The 15,839-nt window shown below is 32.8% G+C and overlaps 1 protein-coding gene across 5 annotated transcripts in view; it reads right to left on the minus strand.

Moving 5' to 3' along the window:
- LOC126745350 (uncharacterized) overlaps nt 1–4,943 on the minus strand; it is a 41,002-nt gene extending 36,059 nt beyond the window's left edge. For 3 of the 5 annotated variants that reach the window (XM_050453150.1, XM_050453147.1, XM_050453146.1), the window contains exon 1: nt 4,467–4,940. In XM_050453150.1, the coding sequence (XP_050309107.1) occupies nt 4,467–4,562 (96 nt within the window). In that variant the 5' untranslated portion in view covers nt 4,563–4,940. Of the gene's footprint in view, nt 1–4,466 lie in introns of all 5 variants that reach the window. The other 2 variants (XM_050453149.1, XM_050453151.1) reach the window with 2 other exon arrangements.
- Between the last annotated feature and the right edge of the window lie 10,896 nt (nt 4,944–15,839).

Genomic DNA, 15,839 nt, shown 5'->3' on the forward strand with positions numbered 1-15,839 from the left:
TATTAACCTGAAAACATAAAGTTTAAGCAGGAAATGGATTTTCTTTGTAATATAAATTTTTTTACATGAACAGCTGCCATCAGGAGGTGTAATTAACCTTCAAAAGTAGAATCATCTCCATAACCAAAGTCGCATGGTTACAAAATCTCGTTCTCCTAATATGACACGATAATTAGTATGCTGTTGATGTTTTTTTTGTTTTGTTACCTTAAGCGAGAGCGTAATTCATTTAAATTCTTTGAAGTAATTATATCAATTTTATGACGCTTCTTGTTTATGTAGTTTATTTCTTACTTCTAATTTCTTGCAGAACATCTTGGGGATGTTGTATAATACTTTCAATTTTTTTCAATTTAATTAAATTTGACATTTTCAGTTAAAGGAAAGATTTCAAAACAAGCAGCTATAAAAATAATTTTTTTGTTAGGGTAATTATTATTAAAACCAACGTGGTGATATTGTAATGGCTTTTTGGGTGAACAATGTTACTTAGCCTCTAAAGCCTTCAAAAACATAATAAGTATGTTATTACACCATCTAACTGGAATTAAATTTGCACTAAAGAATCATCAATTTAATGGCGATTAAAACCCTATTAGAATTAATAAATCAAAACGTTCAAGTAGGAAGTCATTTGATTAATTTTTCCCTTATTACATTCGCATGATGCGCAAGGCTCGATTACGTGTTTGTTAAGTGTTACGAAATTTATAATTAATCATAGATTGGACATAAGCCTATAGTGACAAATTTCACATGAATTAAGTTTGTGCTCCGCTATATGTCTAATTAGAGATGATTTTTTTTATGGGCAAAAAACCTTTTTAAAAATTTACCAGTCAAATCCTGTTTCAACTAAAATCACACCCTAAAACCAACATACCGTCAATTAAATTATTCACGTGATCTAAGCAAAGGTGCGACCCATGCAGTTGATAACAAAGAGGATCCGTTCGACATTCCTAAATGAGAAGCTTAACATTGACTTTAGTAAATGGCACAGATGGTTTTTTCTCCTTCAAATGTTCTCGGCATTATTTTAAACATTTAAAGTAGTGATGACACTGCGACATTCTTTCTAATTGAATCAATGCGGAAGGCCGAATTTTGATGAGCCACTTGTGGAGGTCATCAATTCGACATTTTGAAATCCGAGCAGGTTCTTTAGTTCGTGATAGTCGAATTGATGATAATGGCCATCGATAGTATCGTAGACTTAAGAAAACAAAAAGGGATAAAGATGTAATTTCTTTAAAACGGTTCTTCAAATTACTCCGGAATGTCTATACTAGGTACCAAAGAATCCCATATGTTTGCATGAAATCTCGTGTTAAATAGGGAAATTATCATTATCCTGTCTACAGTACGAGAGAGAGGCTCTACTAAAAAGACAATCAGCAGTATCTTAGGCGAAGTTGTTTGCCATTTTAAGGACAATTACTAAAGAAGAAATGAAGATTTTTTCACAGGAGTGCCTCTGAGTAACACAATTATGTGTCTCTTATTGGCAAGCGAATATCTTGAGTTCTAGTAGTCAAAATTGAAATTTTTCTTCAAGGAGTGCCTGTAAGAAACAAAATTATGCTCTAAATGATCTTACAGAACCCAAATTCACTAAACTGACTTCCAATGACAAGTCGTCATAGAGAAACCATAAAAAACATTACATACTCAATAGTCATTGGGCTTGGGACCTCTGTAAAGCTTTCGACTATGTTCACGACCTTGACATTTCAATGATCCAATTTCCCTCCTAATAATGATCTAGTTCGACCTGCTAAAGTGGACTTAATGTGCCTTGTGGTGGTCTCTGATTATGACCCGCAATGACTGCGGAATTATCGGTTATTTCGAATGCACGAGCGGGTATATTGGAGCTCATCAATGACGCAACACTATGTTATTACATTGGTAAACGGACGATGATCCGACGTAATTAGATCGTTCATTTTTTTAATGGTAATATAAATAATATCCTTTTTTGGATTGAACATGCTCCAGTTGAGACACAATTTGCATTAAAAAAATGCCATTATGGTTTAAGGGTCTCATAGGTATCTTTTATTCCAGTCAAGTTTGACGCAATCAGTCTTCAATCAAACAAGCAAGTGCTGATTTAGATATTAAATAAAAGGAGTCGTAGTTGAGGAACTTCAGAGGGTCTCTTACATTTATTAGTAATTTCTGAGCCAATTAAACAATAAACCACATGCGTCATAACGATTTAATTTTGTTTATACACGATCAAACGCTGTTTCAATGTCAGTGTAAGCAGCATGTACCTGACTAACATCTTTAAATGACCGAGTCACAAAATCAACAAAAGTGAGAACATTTGACTGAGTGAGGTAAATGTTATTATTTTTATTTAAAAGAACTAGGGGGACGTATTGGTTCAGTTTTTCCCAATTTACTCAAAAACTAGGCAATTTCTGAGAAAAACCTATCAGACATTACTTAAAGAGAATTCGATTTCCTGTAATTTGATATACATTACAACTAGAAATGAGGTGAATAATATTTTTATGCAAAAAACTAGGGGTTCTCAAATTAGTCAAAAACTATGCAAACTCATAAAAAAATTAGAATACTCTTTTTGAAGGGAATTTAACTCCCCTTTATTTGATATCCATTATAACCCTGAATATTTGTCCACACTGAAGAAACAAGACACATGTTTTTCATGAATTTTCATTGAAAAGAACTAGGAGAACGTACTGGTTCAGTTTTTCCCCATTTACTTAAAAACTATGCAATTTCCGAGAAAAACTCATTGGATATTATTTAAAGAGAATTCGATTCCCTATAATTTGATATGCATCACAACTAAAAACAAGGCAAATAATATTTTATGCAAAATAACTAGGAGTACGTGGTAGTTCAGTTTTCCCAATTTACTCATAAAATATGAATTTTTAGAAAAAAACTCGTAAAACACCTTTCGAAGGGAATTAAATTTCCCTTCATTTACTGTGCATTATAACCTGAAATCCTTTTTCATACTGAAGAAACAAGACCTTTATGTAAAAAAACTAGGGCTACGTCTTGGTTCAGTTTTTCTCTATTTACTCAAAAACTAAACAATTTCCAAGAAAAACTCATTAGACATTATTCAAAGAGAATTCGATTCTCAGCAATTTGATATGCATCACAACTAAAAACAAGGCAAATAATATTTTATGCAAAAAAACTAGGGGTACGTGTTGGTTCAGTTTTTCTCCATTTACTCGAAAACCAAACAATTTCCAACAAAAACTCATAAGACATTTCTTACAAATAATTCAATATCCTATAATTTGAGATGTATTACAACTAGGCAAATTTTGAAAAAACATTTAATTTGATATTCATGCAACCAGCCTCCCTATTACCAATTTCTCGAAAAGCTTGGGAATTGAGCTGAGAATAATAATTATAGGGCTACAATTTGTAGCTTGCTTATCCGAGTTCTTTGAAGAAATTAAGTCATTTAGTACAAAACCTCATTCAATTTAAAAATTACTTAACGATTTATTTAAAATATCCTGACTAACAGTACACTTAAGTCTATTATAACTCAACAACAACTCCAGTTCTTCTTGATCAAGATCAGATTGAAAGGAGAAATTAATTCGTTTTAAGTGAGTCCGAAACTTTGGCGCCCAACAAGGGTGAATTTTTGTTGTAATTTTGTTTAGGTGGAAAGAAAAGCAAAGAAAACAAATGTTTGGCGCCCAACAGCTCTTTTTAAAATATACAAAAAAGGAAAAATCTGTTTGATTTTCAAGGGTTTAGTTGGATAAATGGTCAAAAAAGGACATTTTTAGTTCGCAGCAACAGGTACATATTCCTCAACAACAAATAAGCCAAATACACTCTTATACAATCTTATCACAATTAAACGAAGAGCTTTGATGTTTCTGCTTGCCCTGAAGAAGGCTTAATATAGGCCGAAACGTTGGCCATTGAAAAGTTTGATTTTTTTTTCGACCATTTATCCAACTGTTATTCATGCATATTTTTTTGGAAAACAATGATTTTTGACAACAATTTCTTACTGGTAAATGGTGTGGGGTGGGTGGGGGGGCAAGGGTAGGTTTAATAAAAAACGAGTTTTTTGCAAAAAATAATTTTCTGAGAAAAACATGGTTTTTATGAAAATTATAGGTGATAAAAAATCTATAATTTTTGTAAAAATTTGACTGGGCCACTAAAACAGCACACAGTTTTTTTAAAATAAAAAAATGAATTAAGTTTTGTATAGATTTTTATCTATTAAGGCTTTTTTACCATAAAAGTTCCTACAGCCATTAAGGCAATAACATTCTATTTAGCAGAGAAAGATCGGGCTATAAAAAAAAATTTTAAAACATTTTGGCGCCCAACATGTGGGTTATTTTTGTAAGCGGTTTTTTTATTCGTATCCGTTACAGCAGAGTCGTCTATTTGACAAGCAATTAGTACTTTTGTCTCGCTGATTCACTAACCTGTTGTCCAAAAACCTCTCGATGAACACTGAACCACCACCACCACACAAAAACGAGCACCAGTTTCGAGTGTTTGAGAAATCTATTTCGATCCATTAGGAAGAAAGTGGACAAACTGAACTACCACTCGAATTATCACGATCTTTCTCGCGATCTTGTACAAATTACGATTAAGGAGATGATGATGCTGCTGCCGTCTCGAGAGCAGAAGACGTTCTCCGGTGGAATCCTGCGGGTGGGTCACCGGGTCACGAGGACTAAACTCCAACGTGTGGGGGAGAACGAACGATGGATGATCGGCGCCTCGTAGACAAACGATTGTCTGCTTCTTATTTTACCTTTATTTGGTTTGCTTTTGTTTTTTTTTTTCTCTTGATTTGATCTTGTTGTTGTTGTTGTTACAGGGTCGCTGATGGGTGTGCTGGAAATCATTGTCAGCTAAACATCGACGATTTAAGAACAAAAAAATTCACATTCGAAGTTTTATTGTTCTAATAAGGAGACAATTATTTAATAATACAACGAGTTCAGTAATGACTAGTGGTAATACATTTATTACTTAAACACCTAGCAATCAAATTCTATATGCAATAAAAGATTTCAATATATTTAAAGAAATGACTGAACACCATTGCTCTATATATAGGCATTTTCTGGGCCAAATTGCTGCTATAAGTGTCAAAATAAAATACATATTGTGTCTTCTTGTATGGATGTACGGAACAACTGAATTCAATGATCTAAAGCATCAATTTGACTGATGCATATTTTAAATAAAAAAAAACATTAAACTCGCACAAACTGATGCATCAAACTTGAATAACTGGTAACTGAAGTCCCTTTCAGGGTGGAATGTTTGTGGACCTAATTAGAGCCTGTGAATATGCATTGTTTAATTAGGACACTAGAGAAGCATACAGTAGTCATGGTTTTCCTAAGATGTTAAACAAAATTGTCCTGCTTAAGGTATTAGAAAATAGTTTTGTTGATTTTATATGAAGCCTAGAGGTTTTTAAAGAAGATCTTATGATGGTATTTATAGGAGTATTGAAGATTTTCAGCGGCACAGACTCCCAGATCACGAACAGAGTCGAAATTTGGAAATGTGGTGTCATTTATTACGTAATAGAAGCAAACTTTATATTGAACAAGGAAATTGACATCTTTCTATATTTCTGAAGGTTAAGTGGGAGTCTGTTAACTTTATTCCGTAGAATATACGTCTAGTCTAGTATATCATATACGAATTCATAATCACGCTGTTTTTATACTAAATATTTATATATTAAATTATATTAAATTTAAATAAGCAGTATTATTAAATTGAGTATATATATTCTGCAAAAACATTGTTTTTTTATTAACAAAACCCTTACCCCCCCACCCACCCCATGTATTTTCTCAGTAAGAAATTCTTTTGAAAAATCACCATTTTTCGTCCATAATATCCAATCTAATAGTAGTGTTTATATATTAAATATTTATCAATATAAATATATATAATAATATAAATTGTGTTATTAATTATTCACGACGAAACCAACTGTTATTCATACGTATTATTCCTGAAAACAATGATTTTTGATCACAATTTCTTACTGGTAAGGTGTGTGGGGTGGGTGGGAGGCTAAGGGTAGGCCTAATAAAAAACGTTTTTTTTGCAGAAAATATTTGTCTGAGAAAAAAATGGTTTTTATGAAAATTTTAGGCGATAAAAAATCTATCATTTTTGTATCTATACTTTTCTCACATAACCTTAAGATGTTCGAGTAAAACGTGAAAAAACCCTAACTATTGGTATATTTATCAACCGTATATAGTCAAGGTATTTTTATTAAACTGTAGAATATACGTATATTATATACGATTCTGTTTACCTAAGAGGCAAAATTTCGCCCCTTAAAAATATTACATTCACATACACATTATATTCTTTACACTCGATCACTACACCTCAAATATGTAATAAAATAACCTTGATAACACATACATACAGGGTGACAATTTCAAGAGTAGCCATGGCTTATAATTTTTAAACCGTAAAAGATATAAAAAAATGCTTAAAACCGTTTCTATAGTAACAAGGGGGAACCAAAATGATGAATTTTTTAGGGATATACTATCATCCCCCTAACCCCCAGAGCCACCCCCTTAAAAATTTTAAATTGGAAGGGTAGTCGAGTGATACCTTGTTTGAAAGGTCTATTAATTCCCTATATTATGCGACCCTACTTATAATAATCAATGCATTTATTTTAGAGTTATGCCAATTTTAATATTTTATTTAAGTGTTTTTTAATTTCTTATAAAATTAACATATTTTGAAAATGTCATAAAATATTTAACATTTGAACATTAGTACAAATGGTTAAGAACTAGGAAAACACTCTGCAATATTGCGTTTATTCTATTTTTAAAACAATAAAAATCTGCATTGAACTTTAATTATTTTATTAAATGCTCAAAGTGGCTTCCATTATTTTGCAAGCAAAAATACAATCTGTTTTCAAACTCTTGACGAACATTTCTAAAAACTTCAGTTGTTAATAATTTATTTATTTATTTATTTATTTATTTTACAATACAAGCCTTACAGGTAAATAAATACCCATCTACAAGGCAGGAAAGACCTAATGTGCTGACTATAAGCCTCAATTTTTATTAACGGAAATGGCTATATTATTTACAAAATATAGCTTAATACAAACTCAGGTTACTTGTGGCTTAGTGTTCAAGTGAGCGACATAAGGCTTCCTTTGTAATATTGAAAATGTCAAAATGAGCATCATTATTGTAAATACTACACATGGTATAAATTGGTGAAAATTTAAGTAGATTTGTTCTAGGAGTAGGGAGATGAAACGTGGTATGATGTCTATTATTGAGACGAGGCACAAAAAAAAATAATTTTGACACTAATGGCGGACTATCGATTAGATAATTAAGTAATTTATGCAATGTCATAAAAGCAGAAAAGGTTCGTCGAGTTTCTAGGGAACAAATATTAAAACGTTGGAGCAGATCATCATGTGGAAAACCCTGAGGTGGGTATACATTATCACACTTAAAACATAAGTATTTTAAAAAGCGCCTTTGCACTTGCTCTAGATTGTTAATGTGTACATTATAAGCCGGCGACCATATCACCGAAGCATATTCCAATCGCGATCGTACATATGCAAAATATAATGTGTCGGCACTCTTGTGTAATTCTTTGTTTTAGCTCCTCAATGGTGTCAGGCTGCGTTTTGGAAACGACCGATTTTAGGTGACCCCAAAGAAAAAAATCGAGAGGGATGGGATCTGGCGATCTTGGCGGCCACTCAATAGGTCCTCTTCTACCAATCCATTGGTCTGGATAATGATTATCTAGCCACTCTCTAACAGGCAATACATAATGTGGTGGGGCCCCATCTTGTTGAAAATGCAATAAATTTTCATCAAGAACAAGATCTCCATTTTCATCCCTTTGGTTTTCCAATTCCGTTATTACTAAAGGCTCAACAGTTGTTTCTAACATTTCAGCATAAATTTCTCCATTTAGATTATCATCAATAAACAATGGCCCAATTATATTATTCCCTAGAATTCCGGCCCACACATTTATTTTTTGGGGATATTGGGTGTGCCCTTCCCTAAAAATATGGGGATTCTCATCACTCCAGTAACGGCAGTTTTGCTTATTAACGTTACCGTTTAAATAAAAAGGGCACTCGTCACTAAAACAAATGTTTTTTATAAAACGTGGCTCATTTATTATTTTTTGGGTCATTAATTCACAAAATTCGATCCGCCTGTCTGGATCGTCATCACCAAGTTTATGAACAATCTGTAGCTTGTAAGGATGGAATTTATTAATTTTTAGTATCTTTCGTACTGATTCACGAGACACTCCTGTGGCAGCTGCTGCTTGACGAGTCGACATACCAGGATCCATAGCAAAATGCCCAAGAACCTCAATCTGAGTTGCTTCATCCAGTATTCTTGGCTGATTTTTCTTTATATTACCTACAAACCCAGTTTCTTCAAATTTTCTTACCAACTTCTGGATATAATAATGCCCAACCTGCTTATCTGGGTGCCTCTCATTAAATATTGTGGCACCACTACGAAAACAGCGATTTTGAGAACCATAAATAAATATCATTTCAACTCTTTCGGAAACTAGAGCAGTGAGAAAACTTTAAATCACAAAAAGAACCACGATATTACTAACCAAACCAAAAATTGAACATTTTAAGGCAAAATTTAAATAAACAAAAAACAACAAATATTTCGAGAATGGCAGGCATCGAAAATTTTCCTTTTTTTTACATCGCCAAATACCATTCCGACAATTCAATAATTTCAGTATAAGTGTACTATTTATTGGAGTTTTGTTTTGGCTTTTAACAATTTAACTTTTAACAATAAATATTTTTATTCTGATAGTAAAATCAATTGACTAACATTTAAAAGGACATACATATCTCGGAAATGGTTGCATTGATTTTAATGATAATTAATAGACCTTTCAAACAAGGTATCACTCGACTACCCTTCCAATTTAAAATTTTTAAGGGGGTGGCTCTGGGGGTTAGGGGGATTATAGTATATCCCTAAAAAATTCATCATTTTGGTTCCCCCTTGTTACTATAGAACCGGTTTTAAGCATTTTTTTATATCTTTTACGGTTTAAAAATTATAAGCCATGGCTACTCTTGAAATTGTCACCCTGTATATACCCGTGTGTAGGATACGATATACTTTGCAACTTTTCTATTTAAGTTTCTCGTATTACTATACTCAGGTAAGTTAAAATCTTAAGTTTAGCATATATTATTTCTGATTTTCATTGGGATCATTCCTAGATAGTCCAGATCATTTTCCATTTTTATGCCAGGCAATTGAAGCATCTTCAAAGGCGGAAAAATACAAGAACAACCTGCTCCTAAAGCCTCTGAAACCAAGAGAGGAAGACTTAAAAAAAATCGTTGCTCTTGTAGCCCTGAAGAACTCATACTGCCGAAACGTCAACTGAATTTAAATACTACTCATATTATGTAAATTAATTTGCAATAATGGACGTTTTAGTGGAAGCAGTAAATCTTCGAATAAACAACCGAATGTCAAAAGGTTACTTTCCCATTACGTAGAAATGTAGAACGAACCAACAATGATATTACATAAACGTGGGTATTTATGCAATAAAGCGATCTTCTTTGTCGATTTTTCTCCTTTTAAACAGACAAGCAATTTATTACGGTAAATTATTTAAATTTCTATTTCATTATGGACGTTTTATATTAATTTTCTTTTGTATTAAAAAAAAAACATGAAGTAGGTTGATTAGTTGTTGAAATATAATCGTCAACTTCTGCAAACAAATTTTCATTGAATTTCTTACTTATGCCATACATAACAGTAATTAAACGCCTATTAGTCTTAATTAACTAGGACCAATCTACGCCTTTTCTCAACCAAGGTGCCCACCGATAATTAGTTGGTACTCATCCGGGCGATTTAAAATTATACACGTACGTTTTTATTTTAATACTGCGATTTTTAGAAATCCTTTGTTTTCAATCAGGTTTGTATATACGCATCAGATTGGGTATTAATATAACGTAGTTCAAGTAAGAATATACTGAACGTTATACACGGCCGGTCAATTACTTTTTTGAGTGTGAAAGTTCATAGGCAAAAATGTAAAAGTGACTAGAGGTGTTCAAAGACCTGAACTGGTCAGACGTGTATATTATTATCAATTTAAATGGCATAACGTACCTTATGAGTCATTAAGAAAATATCTTAAATTTCCTGGATGAACTGAACAATTACCTCAAATAATTGGAGCCGAAAAGTGTCACGCAATCCTTTTGGATCTGACGAAGGCATTCGACACTTGCAATTGGAATCTGATGGATCTAGGGACAAAATGGTGGATGAAGGTCTTCTCAGAAAACCTTAACAAACAGATTTCTAAAACATTTTAGTGTCTTTATGACATATTATCTGAGATAGAAAGAGATCTGTTCATTGTTTGTCTCATTCTAAGCTGTTAAACTTAATGTTGGGTTTATCTTCCAGGCACTTCAGGTAACCTCAAATTTCTTCCAGGCAGTTGATGCTATTTTTGACTTATTCCAGGAATCCCAAGCGTGTGTGAAGTCCAACAATGTCTTGTACTATTAAAAAAAGTATTTCGCTGTCTTATTGGATATACAGGTAGGACAAACAATTAGTCATTCCGCACGCGAGACCTATGCTGGCCATACGTGTATATTATCATCAAATGAGGAGGAATGAAACAAATAAAGAGAAAACAACAATTAAGACAGCAATGAATCATTTATTTATCAACGGAATCCATTTACATTGTAATTATGAAAATAAAACAATTTACATTCAAGTTTAGTGAAAAGTATTACACTCAAGCAAAGTAAATCATTTAACACAGCCATAAATTCCTATGATAGAAAGAGATCTGTCCGTTACCAATGAGTATTGTTTGTCTCATTCTTGGCTGTTAAACTTAGTTTATCTTCCAGGCACTTCAGGTAACCTCAAATTTCTTCCAGGCAGTTAATTTATGCCATATTCCAGGAATCCCAAGTGCGTGTAAGTCTGGAAGACACTTTCAGGTAGTTGCTTAAGGTTTTTGACCGATAGAAAAGGTACAGGTAGGACAAACAATTAACAATTCCGCACGCGAGACCTATGCTAACCAGACTCGTATATTTTCATCAACTTGAGGAGAAATGAAACTAATAAAGAGAGAACAACAATTAAGACAGTAATGAATCATTTGTTTATCAACGGAATCCATTTACATTGTATTTATTAAAATATAACAATTCAAGTTTAACAAAAGGTATCACACTCAAGCAAAGTAAATCATTTAACACGGCCATAAATTAAATGACCAAAATCGTGTCTTAAGCTGAAAAATCAGTGTTTAGCTCTTCTGTCACCCACAATGTCTTGTACTACTAAAAAAATTGTTTCGCTGTGTTTTGGATTATCGGTAGGACAAACTATTAGTCAATCCGCACGCACGACCTAAGCTGGTCAAACGTGTATAACGTCAACTTAAATGATAAAGAAACAAAACGAGTAAAGAGAGGGCATTAATTGATGATCGTCGGCAATGCTTCACGCTGGTTTTTGGATCTAACGAAGGCATTTGACATAATGCTGGAGGTCTTCTCAGAATACCTCAACAAACAGATTTCTAGAACAATTTACTGTCTTTATGACATATTATCTGAGATAGAAAGAGATCTATTCGTTGCCAATGATTATTGTTTGTCTCATTCTAGGATGTTAAATTTAGTTTATCTTCCAGGCACTTCAGGTAACCTCAAATTTCTTTCAGGCAGTTGAATGATGCCATATTCCAGGAATCCCAAGTGTGTGTGAAGTCTGGAAGACACTTTCAGGTAGTTACTTAAGGTTTTTGACCAATAGAAAAGGTACAGGTAGGACAAACAATTAGTCATTCTGCACGCGAGACCTATGCGGGCCAGACGTGTATATTATCATCAACTTCAGGAGAAAAGAAATAAATAAAGAGAGAGCAACAATTAAGTCAGCAATGAATCATTTATTTATAAATGGAATCCATTTACATTGTATTTATTAAAATATAACAATTCAAAAGGTGTCACACTCAAGCAAAGTAAATCATTTAACACGGCCATAAATGAAATGACCAAAATCGTGTCTTAAGCTGAAAAATCACTGTTAAGCTCTTCTGTCATCGACAATGTCTTGTACTACTAAAAAAAGCGTTTCCCTGTCTTATTGGATCTACCGGTAGGACAAACTATTGGTCAATCCGCACGCACGACCTAAGCTGGTCAAACGAGTATATCACTAACTTAAATAATAAAGAAACAAAATGAGTAAAGAGAGGGCATTAATTGATGGTCGTCGGCAATGCTTCACGCTGTTTTTTGGATCTAACGAAGGCATTTGACATAATGCTGGAGGTCTTCTCAGAATACCTTAACAAACAGATTTCTAGAACAATTTACTGTCTTTATGACATATTATCTGAGATAGAAAGAGATCTATTCGTTGCCAATGATTATTGTTTATCTCATTCTTGGCTGTTAAACTTAGTTTATCTTCTAGGCACTTCAGGTAACTTCAAATTTCTTCCAGGCAGTTCATTTATGCCATATTCCAGGAACCCCAAGTGCGTGTAAGTCTGGAAGACACTTTCAGGTAGTTACTTAAGGTTTTTGACCGACAGAACAGATACAGGTAGGACAAACAATTAGTCATTCCGCACGCGAGACCTATGCTAACCAGACGTGTATATTTTCATCAACTTGAGGAGAAATGAAAGAAATAAAGAGAGAACAACAATTAAGACAGCAATGAATCATTTATTTATAAATGGAATCCATTTACATTGTATTTATTAAAATATAACAATTCAAAAGGTGTCACACTCAAGCAAAGTAAATCATTTAACACGGCCATAAATGAAATGACCAAAATCGTGTCTTAAGCTGAAAAATCAGTGATAAGCTCTTCTGTCATCGACAATGTCTTGTACTACTAAAAAAAGCGTTTCCCTGTCTTATTGGATCTACCGGTAGGACAAACTATTGGTCAATCCGCACGCACGACCTAAGCTGGTCAAACGAGTATATCACTAACTTAAATAATAAAGAAACAAAATGAGTAAAGAGAGGGCATTAATTGATGGTCGTCGGCAATGCTTCACGCTGTTTTTTGGATCTAACGAAGGCATTTGACATAATGCTGGAGGTCTTCTCAGAATACCTTAACAAACAGATTTCTAGAGCAATTTACTGTTTTGTGACATATTATCTCATTCTCATTCTAGGCTGTTAAACTTAATGTTGTGTTTATCTTCCAGGCACTTCAGGTAACCTCAAATTTCTTCCAGGCAGTTGAAGCCATTTATGATTTATTCCAGGAATCCCAAGTGTGTGTACAGTCCAACAATGTCGTGTATTACTAAAAAAAGTCTTTCGCTGTCTTATTGGATATACAGGTAGGACAAACAATTAGTTATTCCGCATGCGAGACCTATGCTAACCAGACGTGTATATTATCATCAACTTAAGAAAGATTGAAACAAATAAAGAGAAGGGTTACTCATTGTTACTTAGTTAACTCTAACATTTCAGTTACGTAGACTAAGTAATTAATATTTTTTAATTAGATTTGATCCTCGAATCATTGAATATTTTACTAAAATGTTAATTAATGTAGACTCGTAAAATATCACGAATTTTGTTTTATTATAGGTAGAATAACCGGAATTTTAAATTTATTAATGATGTAAAAAAGTCATATGGTAGAAAAAAAAGGAACAAAAAAAAAATTCGTGTATAGACCCAAAATCAGTTTAAAATAATTTTTTTCGGTTTTGGATCAATTGCCATAAATTTCCCATTAATCCAGAATTTTTTCCTGGATCTCAATGTTACCTATGAGGTCTCTGGTATCACGAAAACTCCTTCTGCTTACCCCTAGTTATTTTCCAATAAACCCGAATTTATACTGAATATCAATTAAGATATTTTCGCGTTTTTAGTATAAAAACAATTTTGCCATTTGTGCAACCGGTCCTATAAAAATTTTTGCAGATTTTATTAACGAGATTTTTTAAAGGTCGTCCCTCGCATGTGCATCTTTGACTAAAGTGTATTTTCGTTTACTTGAATGTTAAAAGTATATTTACATATAAATCACGCATTAAAAGAGGCGGCTCTAAAAAATCCATCGACAGGTCATTAAAGAAGAAAAAAAGCCTCGCCTTAAAACATGCCAAACATAAGTGAAAAATAAAGAATAAAACCGTTTAAACCCATCCTTTTTCCTTTTAATAATAAAAACGGTGTCCTGAACGACATTTCAGACCGGGAATCTAGTTTATTAATATTAGTGTTAAAAATGTCAAGGTGGCTTCGCCGGTTAAAGATAATATTATGTACGTCTTCTCCTTTCCTTTTCTTCTTTGATGGTTTTTTAAGTGAGAGTATAAAGATAAACACACATATATAGAATTTGTTGATCAAATCAATACTGATTATTTCAACCTAATCAAGAGCCACATTGATCAATAATATCAATCAACGATTATTCCTGAACTTTATGACTCACCAAAAAATAACAATTAAAATACCATTTTGTTAAATTAGGTATTGTGGTTAATTAGGGACGCTTAACATTTATATTTTATGTTCCCTTTACGGGTGATATCTATCTTTTTTCTAGCACTTTCGCCATTTTTTCGCAAGGGTATTATGCTTATTGCTTGATGCAGTCAAGAGTTTTTAGGTGTGATTAGCCCTAACCTGATAATCGACACTTTGTTTTCAAATATCGTTGAAATTCAACGTTATTATTTATTTAAAAATTTTGAAGAAGCTAAAGCCGAATATGTACTATTTCACAGTTTTCCAGAAAATTGGGAAAGACCTCCTAGGAGTCTTAGAGGAATATGGAAGATTTTCTCTTAGCTTTGAAATCCTAATGTGGTCAACTTGAAAAACAAACCAACTCCTTGGGACGCCACTGTCTAAAAAGTTGGATATTTCCAAAACTATTGCTTGAATCAATTTGAACTGTTAAAGGCATTTATACAGCATGCCTCTTAGATCCTTATGCTCTTTACTGCATAAAAATTCCTCCAGTAGTTTTTTAGATCTGGGACTTTAAAGTTAGTGTTCACCTTGAAGAGCGAATCAATTCCCTTAGACTCTACTGTCTAAAAAGTTGGATATTTCCAAAACTATTGCTTGAATTGACTTGGACTCTTAATATCCTTTATACAGCATGCTTTTAGATCGTTATGTTCTTTATTGGATAAAAATTTTTTCCAGTAGTTTTTCAGATCTGGGACTTTGAAGTAAGTGGTCACCTTGAAGAGCAAATCAATTCCTTTGGACCCTACTAAAAATTAAACAAATTATGAAGAATAGCATTTAGAGGTAAATCGAAAAATTAAAGAGTTGTGGAAGATTTTTGAAAAATCAGATAAACTTTTGAGTGAAAAATTTGAAAAATATTTTTTTTTAATTAATTTTTTTTGGAAATTAGGAAATGTTTCTCCAAAAATCCAAAGGGATAACTATGGAAAAATATTCATAATTTTGGTTTTTATTTATTTTCTGGAAAACTATTAGATCAAGAAAAAAATTGATAATATAAAAGTTGTTGTACCTCCAATAGTTTTCCAGAAGATTGGAAAAAACCTCTTAGGAGTTTTTCCTCATTTTCTCAAAAACTATTGGAAATCTGGAAATTTTTCTTTTAGCACTGGAATCCCAGTTAAAAATAAAACAAATCATAAAGAATAATATTTAGCCGTAAATTGAAAAATAAAAGAGTTATGGAAGATTTTTG

This window comes from Anthonomus grandis, chromosome 15 (assembly GCF_022605725.1).
Source record: "Anthonomus grandis grandis chromosome 15, icAntGran1.3, whole genome shotgun sequence".
Classification (NCBI taxonomy): Eukaryota; Metazoa; Arthropoda; class Insecta; order Coleoptera; family Curculionidae; genus Anthonomus; species Anthonomus grandis.